The sequence below is a fragment of the Micropterus dolomieu genome, linkage group LG07, assembly GCF_021292245.1.
Source record: "Micropterus dolomieu isolate WLL.071019.BEF.003 ecotype Adirondacks linkage group LG07, ASM2129224v1, whole genome shotgun sequence".
NCBI classification, from domain to species: Eukaryota; Metazoa; Chordata; class Actinopteri; order Centrarchiformes; family Centrarchidae; genus Micropterus; species Micropterus dolomieu.
Genome location: NC_060156.1, coordinates 31655922 through 31673468, shown reverse-complemented (window position 1 = coordinate 31673468; position 17547 = coordinate 31655922). Strand labels below are relative to the sequence as shown.

Here is a 17547-nt window from a genome sequence, read left to right as displayed (position 1 = left end):
TCCATAGATAAACCACATTTCAAATTCATCAAATGGCCCATTTCCCCTAAAATCAAAGAAACTCATTTTAAAATAATTTACAAAATCTATCCGGTTGCAGACTTTCTTAAAAAAAGGTTCAAATTTGAAGTAGATCCCTGTATATTTTGTGAGGCTGCTGAGGAGACTCTGGAACACATGTTCTTTTCCTGTCCCTTGTCCAAAACCTTTTGGTCTGATTTACATAATTGGCTGTCACTTAAGATTGATAATATTCCATCTTTTAATTTGTCACACATCCTCTTTTATATGGACAATGTAGATCCGCCTTCGTCTGATCTGGTGAATATGACTGTTCTCAAGGGTAAATATCATATCCATTGTAGTAAGTGGAAATCTTCTAAGCCTTCCTTTTTGTGGTTCATAAATAATTTTAAGTTGTTCTTTTCATCACTGAAGAATGTTAAATCTAGTATAATTGCAAGAAAGATGTATAGAGATATATCCAAGCAATTATTGTTTTAACAATCTCCCCATATTGCTGCACCGAAATGAGACCTTATTTTGTTTTCTATAGCCTTTTTACTAACTGGTAGCCCCATTCTCCTTTCTGTTTATTCATTTATTTTCATTTATTTCCTGTGTTTGTAAGACTGGTTTTTGATTTGTACCAAGTGATCTAATTTTTGTTCCCCATACGAGAGTGTTGTATGTTAATGTGTCATAACAATAAAAAAAAAATAATAAAAAAATAAAAAAGAGACACATACAGGGAGGGAGAGACAGGAAGCAGTACTTCTGCTACAATTAAGCAGGCTACGTTGTTAAATTGTGTTTTATTTTGAAAACTGACCAGATTTCTATGCGTGTCACATTCTGCCCGGTTCAATCTGCTCTGTGCAGCTTCCGTCAAAAATAGACTCGCTGCGTATTTTCTGCAGAGCAGCTTCTGGTGGACTCACAAGCATTGACTAGAATAGCCTTGATTAGCTCCGGCAGCACGGGCACAGCCATAACGAGACGCAGGAAGATTCAGTGGACGCGATAGATGTGACGTCAGCCCAGAGACCCAGCTACTGCTACGACTGGTTAGTGAGTAGGGATGCAACGATTACAGATTTTGTTGGTACAAATTTTTTGTTGGACGGACTACGTTCCGTCTTCCACAAAGGCCCTTTCAGAAAAGAAGCGATTTGAACTGCGTGGAAGTTCAACTGCTTTGACCACCATTGAAAATAATGGGCCTCATAGCGCAACCGGGCTGTCGCCCTGATCAGTTTTAGTGTGGCCTACTCGAAATGCTCCCACACTGCCGACTTTAGCTGTTTCTTTGGTGGAACTAAAGCTTCACAGTTTGGTCCCTCTGCCATGGTTTATCCTCTGATAAGCACGACACTTAAGCTAGTGCAACGCTCCTCTAACTTTATTCTTGTTTTGTGCAAGTTGCCACAGTTTCGTTCCGTGTAACAGAAACACTTGGTGTTGCGGAGCCTTTATGATTGATTAACTGTGACGTTTTAAAGCGCGGTTAATAGTGAGATCCGGTAATCGCTGCATCCCTATCAGTGACCTCTGACCACGACCCCTCTCTTTTCCACTCTTCTTCTGATGTGACCCCGGACACATCTCTTCCAGTGTGGCCTGCTTGCAACAGAGCTCTCTGATTTTACAGCCGCCAAGCGACACAAAGTCACTTGGAAGCAACGTTCTTCCTTTACGCACTGGTAACGTAACTGGACATTATAGAGCTTCACATCGCTCAACTATATCGTAACTTGGTTAAGAACAAGACTGTTTCGTTTTTGTCAATGTACATTGATGTGTTTTTCATTGAGGTTTTATTGTTGTGATCCTTTAATTGTTAATGTGAGATTATGTAACCATAGTTAGCCACTGGTACATTGTTGTTACAAATGTTATGCTTCACACAGACACAGTCTTTGCATGCTAACTAACTCCTTTTAACTTGGCACTGTTAGGCAGATTATATAAACATAGACCTCTGATTTGGTAATTAGGTAACTGGCAGAATCAATTTTCTCTTGAGGAGAATTTAACTTGAATGTCATAGCGACAGAGAACTTGAATCCCTGTTCTTAAATAATTAATTATATCTAACTATAATTATTAAATTGCTGATATTGATGAAATCATCCAGACAGATTGTGGAGGGACACTCACTTGGTACGACGTAGCCACCGAACAGGATCCAGATGGAGGCAATGAGTGAGCCAAACATCATCATGAAGCCGATGAACAGCCAGAGACGAGCTCCTGCAAGGACACAGACATGCCAATCACTTTCATCAGCTCACTGCTTCACACCCTGACAGCTGAATAAATATTCCCACATAATATTTTTGAGGATAAGTCAATTAATTTGAAGCAGAGAAATTTAAATATATATTAATTTACTTTTTGTGGCTTTTAGTTGGTTTTATATATAATATACTGCTTTTTATTGGAAATCACTCTGTAACAGTTTTTTAAATAATTGTTTCCCCTTCCTTGATCTTCCATTGTCTTAAGGTCAGAGTCTTCTTGGCACACAGCACATGTTTGAGAAGGTATTTACATCCAAGCAGCCATTAAGTTCAGTTATTCAGCCGCAACACGATTTAATGGTATACATAAGTACACAGTAGTACAAGATTTCTGTAGGCAATCAGAAGTCAAAATGTATAAATTCATTCTCTCACACACATATTTAGAGAAACAGACCTGTCCTGCCAAGGCAGCCCTCTCCATATGTGTCTCCTCTCACCTGGCCATTAGAAACAGCATTGATCCTGAAAATAAAGACAGTAAGCGGCTACATTAAGGAAACACTCAGTTAACTTGAGTGCTTCAAGTTGCAGAAAAAAAGATGCTACTACGTAATGTCAAGAGATATTTTTAGTGTTGCTTAAGTTGTTGCATATTAATGCCCTCTTTCTGTTCTAACAGCACGAGGCTACAGGCTACTGCTCCTGGCAGCTGTCACGTTTTTCCATGTAACCTGGAGAATTTTTGTCCTATTTCCTTCAGCATGTCGCCTCAAAATGACATTTATTCCTACTCATCATGAATGACTGATACTCTGCTCCATGGTAGTAAGACAATGGAAAAATTTTATATTCTCATTAACAGTATCGGCCTGGGTGGTAACAAAGTATCATGGTATATGTGGTATTTAGAAATCCGGATGGTCGACTTTCAATACCGTCAAAAACACAGACGCTCCTCTTTCTCTTAAACTGATATGAGATAGTGTAAATTGCATGACATCATCTACAATGCAACAATGCAAATAACCCCCTGTGCAGCTGCTAGAGCTTAGCTGCAGTCTTTATTCACTGACAGACTGTAACCTACAGTGTACACTTACTGCTCACCCTTACTCTGATCTGCTGTATTCACCTGCTGCTCACTCTATCTCTTGCTCAGCCATACACTCACTACGCTCACCAAAACCGGCGACTGTGTATTTTGGGTTTATTCCCGATGATAAAGGTGACTTTGAAAATGATCTCAGGCAGTTTTAGGTGGCGTCGCTCGCCTACATTGAGGGTGTACACTACAAAGCATGCTACTGTCTCCACACGGCCAAAAGTGCTCAATAATGCTACCGTCTATGGCAGGTAAGAAAAAATAAGACTTTTGAAAATGGAATCAAGACTTTAATATCTTCTAAGGCCTTTTTGAAGCAACTGAATTCAAGGCTTTTTAAGACGTTTTAAGAGCTGCAAGACAGTTTTTTCTACCTGCCAACTAATAGCTTCACCACATGGGAGCATCACATCCATCCGATTGCCACTCATGAACAGCAAACAAATTGTTTTTGTTGGAGGTACTGCTTCCAGGAATTGGACCCTGTGCCCCCCGTTTCTCAACCTCATTGTCTACAGACAGATCTACAACCTACAGTGTCTAGCACTTACATGAAGAATGCTATAGTGGAGAAGACGCCGCATGTGTGGAATGCGTGGTTCATTTTGTCCTGGGTTGGATACGTCACTGCTGCATCAATCATAATCCACCAGCCTGTGAAGAACTGAGAAAAGAAATACAGGGTTGGCATCTGAGGTGAGTGAATACATGAGATGCAGTTCCAGTGTACTGGGAAATACTGTCCTGAACCAACTTCATTTCACACATTTTAGAGTAACATGCGTTTCACCGGAATCTGCCTCATCAACCACTAATTCAGGTGAACAATGAAAATGTTGGAAAATCACCATAAAACAAATACATTCATACAAACAGATTTGTTCTTAAGTGGCTTGTATGGGTGATTTAGGAGAACTTGCTGCATTCACCAATTTTGAACGTTCTTTTATGCACAAACTAAAGTTGTTCTGAACACTGCCGAAGACTGCAGTGAATAGGGAGGACAGCTGAGGATTGAAATAATAAATACATTTGAACTTAAAGGTCCTGTGTGTAATTTACCATAACTATGTTTTCTGTCCGGACCGACGACCTGGCACTGAATGATAACGCAAGTTAGTTGTTTTGATGTTCCGGACCTTTGCTTCGGGAAATTTTCTCTAACTGAACCTCTTTGAATTCTAATTGAATACCCCTGCCTTAGAATGACACATTTCTATCTACATAACCGCAGGTCCCCCTTTCATGGACGTCGCCATGTTTCTACAGAAGGCCAAAACGGACGAACAGCGCTACAGAGCATTTCATCACTACATCCTTCCTTTCTTCTTCTTGTAGAATCCAGGCAGTGCTAAGCTGAATACGTACGTTTGAAGAAGTAATAATAATATACAGCAGGGGTCAGCAAATAAGTTTTATACTGGAGCATTTTTTTAATCCATAGATGGTGATAAGACATAATATTTAAACCAAATGTTATGGTGCTTGGTTAGCTCAGTTGGTAAAATGCAGGACTTTCACCTAGAAGGTTACGTGTTCGATCCCACGTCGGCTGAATCCCCCCCCCCCCCTTCAACAAACTGATCAAGAAGCAACTGTTTCACATGCTCACAATACAATATGTGCTGCAGTGTGCGCGTTCCAGCATTTGATCAGCAGCCATCAACCTAAAGACGCCTTTTCCCCAGTTTCTGCAGGCAGAGGACATTTAGGGAAATCACGTTTCCTGACAGCCATTTCAGTGGTGTGTCAAGCAGGCTAGATTCTTTTAAATGGCGTTCAGAATTTTTTAAAATAAAAGCTCACAATTCAACTCTAAGTAAAGCATTGCTGCAAAAATTCTTGTGCTTTTATTTTGCAGGCAAAACCACTAAAGAGGTTTCCCTTGTCAATGTTTGTCCCTCTCATGCACGGTGTCCACATTTGTGGACGGTAATATTAACTGCATTTTGGGTTAATATATCATGGTTATGTTCTCCTATTAATTTGAGGACAGAGTTGGTTGATCGAAAGCAACATTTTAACAGTGGTTACTCTTTTGTTTTCCAAATATTTATTGCTTGATGACTTCATCAATCCAAGATGGCCGATTGTGATGGCCATAAGCTAAATTCCTCAGGCATTCCTCAGGCATCTGTGAAAAACTTTTATTTAATCGGTTTATAAAAAAAAAAAAAAGTAGTATGTAAAGTGTTAACATGTTTATATTTCATAAATTAAAATTTAGAGAACTAACTGTCCACATATGTGGATGTCATAGAACAGTGGAGTCAGATTGCATTAAGTCTGATTTCTGTAAATTGCTAGTATATCTATTCTACTTTTTCAAAGATGTAATGAATTGTATTATATTATAATAAAAACAGACATTTAATATATAAAAATAAATAATGCAAAAGTGCATATTACAGCATTACATGGCAATTTTCTTTGCACGAAATAAGAGTAAGTATTGTACACATATAATATAAAAAAGTTTAGAACTATGTAATCCGTTATATGTTGGATGTTAATATGTTAAAACTAGGGCTGAACGATCTTGGGGGAAAAATCTAAATGCAATTTTTCTGCCAAATAGTGCGACTACAATTTGATTTGCAATTTTTTTTCCAATATTCACTGCCAGTCTACTTTTGACAGAACTCGGTCAAGCAGCAGCAACCAGCCAGGAAGTCAGACACAGAACAGCATAGAGAATATAATAATAATTAACTACATAGCCTACTTAACCATAGTAGAAGCACAAGAAGCATGGACAACTGAACGAAATCTGGACAAGTTAGCAAAATCAGGCAGGCAAAACACTCTTATTCTGAAATGCTCCATGTGGACGTAATCGTGGAGAGAGCGGAGCGAAGCTGGCTCACAGAAAGCTGTTTTCTGTAGTTGAAGCACACAAAATGACAAATAAACAACATGTCAACAACGTAGGGCAGGCTAAACCTTCCGCTGCAGAAACACTTCAGTGAGCTGACGCCAGAAATAATTGCACACAAACGCTGCCTGTGTCTGTTCACCTTACACCATTATCCCACCTTTTCCTCTAGCTTCGTTTGTTGTAAATAGTGTTGTGTCGTTCAAAGAACGTTTCATTCATTTGAACTAATCTTGTACAGGTGAAAATTTTGATTTTGAATTTGGGGTTTTCATAAGCTGTACGCAATAATCATCGAAATTATATCAAATAAAGGCTTGAAATATCTCACTTTGCATGTAATGAGTCTATATAATACATTAGTTTCACCTTTTAAGTTGAATTACTGAAATAAATTAACTTTTGCACGATATGCAAATTTTTCGAGTTTCACCTGTATGTGACTCAGGAGGAACGGGTTCTCAGTGAGGAATTCGTTCATTTTCATGCATGCGTGAATAGTCTTGGACTCTTACATTCACTTGTTACACAGCAGCTGCATGGGCTCCTTCAGCACAGGAAACAGAATTGATTAGTTCACAACTCATAACTGTGGGTCTCTGGGTTTGAGTCGTTCATGACATCTCGGCTACTGTGGAGCAGGAATGAACTAATCATTCAGCACTCACATGGGTCCTCCTCGGAGTCTGTCTTCACTCGGCAGGCTGACTTACTGCCAGCACCGGGGAATAAGAGGCAGGTCTGTTGTCAGGTAGCAGTCACTGGACTGACATATATCTAATATCTAATTTGCTAATTCTGTGACATTTAATAAAGCATAACATTATTACAGCGCAGTTATGTTGTGCTAAGTTATAGTTATAACACAGCCTAACTTTAGTCCTGCTAGTGTTTACAGCCAATAGCTGATGAGTCTACCGGGAGCTGAATTACCACAGAGGTCGTCTCCTCTCCAAAACAAACGGACCGGACATTAAACCATTAAAACACAGCCACATAGCAACGTTAGCGTGTGGTTTGTTTACAGCTAACAGCTGATCCGGTCCGCCAGAGAACGCAACTTAACTTTTACTTTTTATTTATCGACAGAGCCGTACTGTTTCACCGCTCCTCAGTGGTGAACTACCTGCAGTGTTTGAGATTATTATTAAATTTGTTAAATTTTAATAAGAGTGTGTTTTATTCATCTAGTGTGTCAAGCTTATTACTTCAATATATTATATATAATATATATAAATCTGATGTTAATAAATAGATTTTACTCATGGATAGGCTACTGTATGAATGAGCACTTTACAGATATAGTGATAGTAATTATAATTATATATATATATATATATGGCTGGTCTGGTAGTATACCCAGGAAAGATGGACAGATTTAGCCGGAGTAGTGGCTTAATCGAATATTGACAACATATTTCTGTGGTTTTTACATGGTTTGAATTTGGTTGTGGCTCCATGGGCCTTTATAGAACCAAGAAAGTTCAAGAGGTGAATTTGCGCATTATACTTTGTCAATTAGAGCAAGCCAGGCAGCCTTCTGTATTTGAGAACTGCGCTGTTTTTTGGTTTTTTTTTTTTAAATCGCCCGCTAGAGGGCTGCAGTGCCGCAATAACCAGCCTAGTTAAAATGAACGAAATGACACAAAAAAAGATTATTATTATTATTCATTTTAATGAACGAGATTTGGTGACTCGAGTCTTTCAAAAGAGTGACTTTTCCCATCAATAGTTGTAAAACGTACACGCTCCGTGCCCACTCTGGTGAGTAGGAGGACCATAGGAGGACAGGAGGCATATGGCGCTTGTGATTGGTTAGCAAGTCTGTCACACAACAATGACAACGGAATAAATTTGTAACTGCATGACAGTTTAAAACCGGTCACTTGCGCTGTATAATTAACCTACATTTTAATAGACGTCTTCATGATTAGCTAATCGCGTTCTTTCAAATCACAATTTCGATTTGAAAACAATTAATTGTTCAGCCCTGGTTAAAACTGAGATGTTTCAACATGAAGTTAGATAAGGATAACAATATGCTGCTGGGTTTCTGCATACATGTAATTACAGTTATAAACAGTGTTGGGCAGTAGCGTCGCTACAAGTAGCACCGTTACTAGTTTAACTACATTTCTCAGTAGCTTGGTGGTAGCGTCGCAATTTCCTGAATCAAATAGCTTTTCAGTAACTAAGCTCTTTTATAAACCAAGCTTTCACACACGCTACATTTTCCCAAGCATTTCTGAAGGATCAGTAGGCCTAAATGACGCCACTGCCACACACAGAAGCCGGGTGTGACAGCTGTTCCTGTGACATCACGTACCGATCCTTGGGCTGATGTCTGCGACTTTGCTGCAGGGGAATAAAGACGCGCGACTGAATTTACTTTCTATTGTGATAGTTGTTGTATAATTGTAACACCTCTTGTGAGAAGGATCAGGGTCCAGCCTGGACACCTCTTCCTCTAGTGAGGAGGAAACTTTGATATTTAGTGGCAGAAACTTGTTTCCATGAGATGAGATCTCTCTCTCTCTCTCTCCCTCTCTCTCTCTCCCTCTCCCTCTCTCTCTCTCTCTCTCCCTCTCTCTCTCTCCCTCTCCCTCTCTCTCTCTCTCTCTCTCTCTCCCTCTCTCGTTTAGGTTGTTTAGGTTGCAATGTTGCCAGAGCACAAATTCACATATAAACAATAAAAAATATATAATTAATTTATAATGTGATAATTAAGTTACTTTATACAAACAATGGTTCTCCGTTTGTTGTGTGAGGAATTACATGTAGCTGCAATGATTGGCAGGAAGTAGGAGAGTTTCTGTGTGTCTGATTTAGCTCTCTCTCACTGCCTCTTTGGGGCAGGTTTTTAGTTCTTCTTCTATGCTACTGTGGTATGAAGTTAGTTCAATATAAACTAGGCTTTACTGTGTGTGTGTGTGTGTGTGTGTATATAATGACAAAATATAAAAATTAAAAGTAGCTTTGATGTAACTAAGCTACTTTTGCCACATTGCTGTAGCTTAGCTTGCTACATTTCACTGGGGGGGTATCTTCTTTGTAGTGAAGCTTCATTTAATGTAGAGTAGCTAGTAGCTTAGCTCATGACATTTTCCAAGTAGCTTGCACACTGGTTATAAATACGACCGTGAGTGTTTTACCTCCCAATTGTTCCTCAAAATATATGTTTTATTCTTAATCTACTCTCTAATCTAATAAACTATTGAGTTTAAATACATAGCATAACATGACATTAAAAAACAATGTTCCATATTGTCAGATGTGGCATTTTATTCCTTTGTTGCATGGCGTCCACATACGTTGACAGTAAAATATTTTTAAAATACTATCATTTTGATAAAAATGTCAATGGATTTGCTGTATGCAGGATAAGAAGTTGATGATGGATGGATGTAAATGGATTTGTATATTTGCTCAATTTTGACTGACAAAAAGAATCTTTATAAAATCTAGATTTCTTGACTGGCTACTCTCAGCCATCTCAGAAGACGACACTTTTTGGAGGAGTCACGTGACCGTAAGGCCAGCAGATGGCTGCTCAGTAGAGAGCTCTGCATCATTTTGCTACATTTATCCTCTTACACATATATAAGAGGAGAAACATTGCAAAAGCCCAAAATGTCAAAAGTTCATGATGGTGGGGTGAGCCTGGACCCGCTAGCGAGCAACAGTCTCATAACATAGCGGAGGACATTGGTAACATCTATGCAGCATTACCGAAAATCTCAAGCGACATGGAAGACCTGGCTGAAATTCGCCATACTACTGCCTCGGTGTAGACAAAACTCTCCAACTTAATCATCAGAATAGATGAGGTTGAAAAGCGCGTGGAGTACCTGGAATTAGCTGAGAACAAATGCCAAGCTAATCCACCAGCTAGCAAGCAAGAGGTAGAGCAACAATATTCGTTTTGTGGGCATTCCCGAGGGCAAAGAAGGAGAAGATGCAGTTAAGTTCGGAGAGGAGCTGCTTGTGGATTTGCTGGAGATAGAGGGAAGGTGTGAGTTTGATCGTGCACACAGACTCGGCAGCCAGCAACCTGGGATAGGAGAAAGACCCAGACCGGCAAAGTTTTTAAGATCCTCTGACAGGGACTTGGTGCTGCGTGTGGCAAGAAACAAACTGACTTGGTGAAATAATAATATAATGTTGTTCCCAGACTACTCCAGAGCCACACAGGTGAAATGTGACAGATTTAAGGATTGCAAGAAAAGGTTGCATGAATGAGAGGTGACATTCAGGATGATGTATCCCGCCAAGCTGAAGATCGACACCAAAGACAGAGTTGAGATGAGGAAATTTGCACCTTTACAGAGCCACCAGGGCTTCCTAAATTGACAGAAGAGCAAAGAGAATTCCTTGACGTCGATTTAACTGTGGAGGAAATTAGAGAGGTGATGGGGGCCCTGCCTGTGGGAAAGGCTCTGATTACTTTGGTTTCTAAGAAAGGCAAAGACCCGGGAGACTGTAAGACTTACTGCCCAATTTCTTTAATGCAGTTAGATGTTAAGATTATTTCAAAAATTTTGGCAAATAGGTTAAATAAGGTAATTACATCTTTCATTCATTCTGATTAGGTTTATACAGGGGCGTCGCTCCTCAGATAATATTAGGCGGCTCATCAATATTACATGGTCAGTAGCTGATGGACAAGGAGCTGCCATTTCTCTTGATGCTGAAAAGGCATTTGATATGGTTGAATGGGCCTATTTGTTTAAAATTTTGGAGATGTATGGGTTTGGCAGCGTGGTTAATAAGTGGATTCAAGTACTGTATAAGCAACCAGAGGCTGTGGTGCAAACTAGTAGGTTCATTTCTGAATATTTTGCACTTGGAAGGGGAATAAGACAGGGTTCACCCCTTTCTCCTTTATTGTTTGGTTTGGCCACAGAGCCCCTGGCAGCAAGTATAAGGGGGAGGTAAATTTTCCAGGCATTATATTTGGAGCGGTGGTGCATTTGCTTTATGCAGATGACATATTACTTTTTGTGTCCGAACCTAGCAGACCAATACCCTATCTACTCAGGATTATTAAGTCTTTTTCAAAATTTTCAGGTTATAGGGTAAATTAGTCTAAGTCAGAGGCGCTACCTTTAACAGCTTATTGCCCCATTACAGCCTTCTACCCAGGTGTATTTCAGTGGCCCCAGTTAAAAGATTTAGTTCCATTATCAAATAAAATCTCTTGTGATGTTACTAGGTGGGCTGCCCTTAATCTCTCAATGGCTGGGAAGGTCATGGTTATAAAAATGATTTGTGTTCCCAAGCTAAATTACTTTATCCACTCACCGTCCTCTGGAAATTCCCGTAATACTTCACATGGTTCGATAGACTGGACATTTTTATGGAACGGTAAAAAACCCCGGCTACATTTTAAAAATTGCAAAGACCGGTTGATAGAGGAGGTTTAGGTCTACCTAAGATGTAGTATTACTATTGTGCTTTTAATTTAAGGCATTTGGCCCATTGGTCGCTTCCTCCTGAGAGAGCCCCACCTTGGTATTGTGTTGAGCAATCTGTTCTTGCACAATTTTCACGCCTACAAAGTTTGTCTGTCAAATTGTATGGTGAGGCAAAAACACATCCAATAATGACTCACTTGAAATTTGTGTGGACTTAACTGGCCCGGACCTAAATGTAGCATCATATCCCCTTCATTGGAGGGACTGGTTGGAAAAGGGAATTGTTATACTGGGGGACTTATATCTCAATGGTGTATTAAAATCCTTTGAGGAGTTGGTACAGCAATTTGGTATTCCCAGGTCTCAATTCTTCAGATATTTGCAAATACGCCATTTGTTACAGGGGGATTTATGGATCCAGTAGGTCAGCCCCACAGATGTCAGAATGTTTCGATAAAGTGTTGATGATGTGAATATTTCACTAGATGATGAGTGGGATAGAATTTCTAGGAATATTATAAACTATGTCACGTGATACGAGGGTGCGCCTCATCCAATTTAAGATTATACATCGCTTCTATCAGACTCCCTCCAAATTGTTAAGACTTGGACTAAGAGACACACCAAATTGTTGAGGATGTAACACAGAGGTAGGCACCTTACTTCATGTCCTATGGTCCTGTGACAAGGCCCAGGAATTTTGGACCAGAATACATCTAATTGTGGGGACCCTGGCTCCATTCAGCCCAAGACTATTTGTTTTAGGAGGGTTAGTCCAAACGGGGATAGATAAACACATTAGAAGCTGGGTCCAGACTAGTTTTAAGATAGCCAGACAGATTATTCTGAGAGGGTGGAGGAATGCAGGGGTACATTCAATCCAAGAGTGGGCTTTTGAGATGGCTAGAGTGGCAGCGTTTGAAAAAAATTTATTTAAATGTTTTGCAAGAGTGAATGTCTACATTGGAAAATGGGGAAAGTACTTAAGCTTTCTGGAGGGTTCCTAAGACGCTAAGAGATATGGAGACTCTATATTATGTAGTCATATTTTCCCATGTATAAGATATATATTTGGTTTAGAGTTTGTTGTCTATTTGGTCATCATTTTTATTACCGTCTTTATTATTATGGTATTTCGTTGTTTTAAATTTCGTGGGAGGATGTGTCCCTAAGTAGACAACAGAGGTCCATTGCATATGTGGTGACATTGAGTGAAGGGGGGGTTCAGACAGGGTGAGGTTGTATTACAACCTCATTGGTGTGATTTGGCGCTATATAAATAAAATTGAATTGAATTGAATATTATGTTGTAACTGTACGGTTTGCATTTTGTTAAAACAATAAAAGTGTTAATTACAAAAGAAGAAAATACTTTTTTGTCCTGTGTCAGTCATCGTAGCTATCCTATGCTCTTTGAAAGGGTGGGGGGTAGACTAGACAGTTGGTTGCTATTTGCAACCTCACCACTAGATTCCACTAAATCTTACACACGTAACCTTTAAACTTGAAATGCATTTCAAAACAGCTGAATCAACCTTGACCTCATGATTTTGACATTCTTGCCTTTTGCATACATTCACAGAAAGACCACACTAATATTCCCTCTGCAACACTATTATTTTTCTGTCTCCGTCAGTGATTCTACATTCTCTCTCTAGAGACCCACTGACCAAAACTCCAGCAGCAGTAGAAGCCACCGCGTTCCTCCTCTCCCCCCAGTCAATGCATTCCCACTCTGGCCAGCGGAAGTTATCAAGAAAGCCAGCCATCTGCAGTCTTCTTTGTGTCCACCTCCTTTTTTTTCTCTTATCCTTTTCTGCACAGGTGAACCAGTTCTTCTCCAGACACCTGCTGTTCCTCACAGACAGCAGGCTGGCTCTGCTCCTGGCTGGGATCAGTGAATCCGTTGCCTGTAGCGAATGCATACATTCATGTCTTATTAACATCTTCTATACACAACCTTTGACCTGATGTGTTGATGCGGTTAGGTTTGTCAGACATGGAAATAGCTAAGTCTGCTAAGATTAAAAGTGGGTTCTCAAGCCCAAGGATTTGCCGTTCTTATACGGACTGCTTGCCAATTTTCACTGAATAATTTGCCCACTTTTCACCGCAGCATGAACTGTAACCTGTTCTTAATTTCCTATTTTTCAGTAATCAAATAAATGTACATACTTAATTAAGGGCCCAAAACTAACACCAGCTAAATTGCTGGTGAAATATGCAGGTGTGGTTAACTGGTGGCAAAATGAACTGGTGATGACCTGAGAACAGTTTGTCATCCAGCCTGTAAGTGAAACAGTCTGGATGTTTAGGCTGAGTTACACTCCGCCCGAACACAGCGTGGAGTCAGCTGTGGCCAGGTAAATGCTCAAGTTAACTTGTGATACAATACCGTCGCTCATGTCTCATCTCACTCACTCATTTAGCACACACACAGAAGTTGGAAGCAGGGGTGGTGTATAGAAGATGTAGCATGTACTGTGCTCACTACTGGTGTGTGAGTAGGTTGAACAAAGATTACAGTATGCAAATAAAATATGAGACAACATATTTCAGAATTACTGTATGAGTAAATTATTTTATTTCAAGGTGTACAACCTCAACAGTAGTAGGCTAATAGTCTCCCGCTGTGTGCCATATACTGCAGGTAGCCTGATTCACTCAGTCTTGTCTGTATGTGTTCTCATCACACATACAGACAAGGATGCACGGGTCGATGGGGTTTGCTGTTGCCCCTTAGCTCATCTGGTACTTATGAGGCTGAGTTTCATATCAATCTATATGATCAGTGACTAATCTTTATTGTTGTCTTCTTTAGTCACAGTAACGGGTCTCTACTTCTCTATGTAATATGACCCAGAGATTACACTGCATATGAACCCTGTTAACATGTGTGTTTTGTGTTGTGACACGACAGCTGGTGTGTAGCCTTTGTTAAGGATTTGATTTTGGTGGGTCTTAATAGTGACAGGTAGGAAATTATACAGCTAGTAATTCTGAAATATGTTGTCCAGCTTTATGTTGTATGGCTACAGTGATTCTCATATTTTATTTGCATACTGTAATCCTACTCACACACCAGTAGTGAGCACAGTACATGCTACATCTTCTATACACCACCCCTGCTTCCAACTTCTGTGTGTGTGCTAAATGAGTGAGTGAGATGAGACATGAGCGACGGTATTGTATCACAAGTTATTGAGCATTTACCTGGCCACAGCTGACTCCACGCTGTGTTCGGGCGGAGTGTAACTCAGCCTAAACATCCAGACTGTTTCACTTACAGGCTGGATGACAAACTGTTCTCAGGTTAACTCGACGTCAGATAAATAAAGACACAATATAAATGTTGACAGGCAAGCCAATGTTGGTAACGATGGCAAAGATAGCGGAATATAAAGGTGATCAATGGTACGAAGCTGTGTCACAGGTTAATCTGTGTCACAGGTTAATCTGTGTCACTTTGTAGTCCATCTGAGCGTCAACCACCTCAGCCTGTTCCCCATATGTAAGTAAAAACACATTTAAACCAACCGTGGCACAAATCAGACAGACAACATGAACATTTGGACGGTTTATTGAAGTCTTTCAGTGTTTTGAACAGCGGCACAGTCACCTCCATTATCACGCACACAGTCCTCGCTTTAAACTAATCTGCAGGGGGGAGAGGTCCCCGTGAATCATTGTGCAGCTAACAATGTAGCCTGCAAACTACATTCAGAAGCATATATCTAGATAACTATACATTACGTAGATAAACAAAGTAATCAGAACGTATTTCCTGGTTTACAGTCAGTGGATCCTGAAGCCACGCCTAAGACACATCTGGGACTATCACCAGTTAATTTTGCCACCAGTTAAACTGTCACAACTGCAGCTGGTAGATTTGCTTCATTCACCAACCTAAAAACCTATAATAATCTATCGAGTGGCTGGTTTCAGTTTAAACATTCACAAGCTATTTGGCCCGGTGGTGAAAATGTTAATTATGGCTTGATTTTTACAAATGTCTTCCAGCAAGTAACTTAGAGCCATTGTGCGCAGCAGAACTAACCTTTGACGTAAAACAGCCCTAAACGTCACTTAAGCGATACATCACGTTAACTTATTGGGTCACAAGTAGTGTTATACCGAATTAAAGAACGAATGCTATTGAAAAAATATTAGACTTAAGTTTATAACGGCTGCGTACCTGCAATTAATGCATTAATATGTTAACTTCCTACTTTCTGAAAGGTCTTCTGCATCACTGCCAATATATAGCTAGCTCCAAGTTAACGTTAGCCTAACAATACTACGGCAAACTCTAGGCTACAGTTCTTCCATAGCAGCGCTATAAAAAGAACCGACTGTTTGTTCTTTGATTTGCACTTAGAGGATTGAAACCAAATATTTCGAAGGTTGTGTCAAAGCTATATTAATGTTAGGGAGCTAACGGTAGCTAACGTTACTCGTCCCCCGGAATGTGCGGCTTTCTTGGTTTCAGCGAGCTAAAGGTTAGCAAATTTCAAACATGAACATACAGAGCTTAAAACATATGCAACTTAATTATGAAATGTTTTGCATGTAGGGTTACTTGCAGTTGCCCACCTTGTCAACAGCCCGGGACGCTTTCAGTTTCCATTGAAATGGGCACGACAGGGGCACTGGCGCTTCCTCTTGTTGTTACGGTTGGAAGCCAGCTGCACTACCGCCACCTTCTGCACCGGGGTAAAACCGTAAAACGGGCTCTCTCTCTCTCTCTCTCTCTGTCTCTCTCAGATTCTCTCTCTGTCTCTCTCACATTCTCTCTCTCTCGCTCTCGCTCTGTCTCTCTCAGATTCTCTCTCTCTCTCTCTCTCTCTCTCTCTCTCAATTCAATTCAATACAATTCAAATTAGCTTTATCGGCATGAATGTATAACTACAATATTGCCAAAGCATCAACTACATAAGAACAAGCAACCCCATAAATTTAATTAAACAAGTAATTAAAGTGTAAAGCAATTAAAGCGTATATGTGTTTGTGTATTAGAAAAATTTATATATATTAATTTTTTTTATTAAATAAAGGAAAAACAGCAAGTGTGTGTGTATGTTAAAAAAATAAAAATATATTAAAAATAAAATAAATAAATGAAAGTGTGTGTGTTAAAAAAATTAAAAATTAAAATAAATAAATAAAACAGTAACACTTGTGTGTTATTATAATAATATATTAAAATTAAAGTAAAATAAATAGATAATACCGTCAAGGTGTGTGTGTATCTTAATAGACAAAAAAATAATTAAAAATTAATTGATTAAAAAAAATAAATAAATAAATAAAAATGAGTCAGTATCAAATGTAAAAACAAAACAATTACTAAAATATCAAACAATCAAAATATTAATAATTGGTTCAATTATTTATCAGTCTGAGTTTCCACTGGTTGTCCTCACTTCATGGCATGAGGAGACATTTTGCAGCAATTATTTCACATTTGGGCATTTCTCCCAGTAAATAGGGGAGTTTCTGTGTGTCTGATAGGAATTTGAAATCAGGGTATATTTGGGAAATGTTTGCAAAGTGTTTTTGTCTTAGTGTTTTATATTTAGGGCATGAGGTTAGAAAGTGGAGCTTTGTCTCTACCTGTCCTGTGTCACACTGGGAGCAGAGTCTCTCCTCTTGTGGTAGCCAGCTCTGTCTGTGGCGACCCTTCTCTATGACCAGGCTGTGTTCACTCAGTCTGTATGTTGTCAACATTTTTCTTAGTTTAGGACATTTTATTGTGCTCAGGTAATTTGCCAGTGTGAATTCTCTTTTTAGGGTCAGATAACATTGGAATTTAATTTGTGTATTAGTCGTTTCTTTCCAGTATTCAATATATTTTTCTTTCTGCTTGTTGATAATGTGGTTTGGTCTGCTTGAGTTGGTGTTGCTGTCCTG

At 39.4% G+C, this 17547-nt stretch overlaps 1 protein-coding gene across 2 annotated transcripts in view; it reads right to left on the bottom strand.

Annotated features, from left to right (window-relative positions):
• The window catches only part of LOC123973353 (transmembrane protein 50B-like), a 21898-nt gene extending 5510 nt beyond the window's left edge, over window positions 1-16388 (bottom strand). For both annotated transcript variants that reach the window (XM_046053299.1, XM_046053298.1), the window contains exons 1-5: window positions 16231-16388; window positions 13308-13547; window positions 3900-4012; window positions 2701-2768; window positions 2161-2253 (exon numbers count right to left, since the gene is read on the bottom strand). In XM_046053299.1, coding sequence (XP_045909255.1) covers window positions 2161-2253; window positions 2701-2768; window positions 3900-4012; window positions 13308-13406 — 373 coding nt within the window. In that variant the 5' untranslated portion in view covers window positions 13407-13547; window positions 16231-16388. The remainder of the gene's footprint in view (window positions 1-2160; window positions 2254-2700; window positions 2769-3899; window positions 4013-13307; window positions 13548-16230) is intronic.
• Window positions 16389-17547: the final 1159 nt, after the last annotated feature.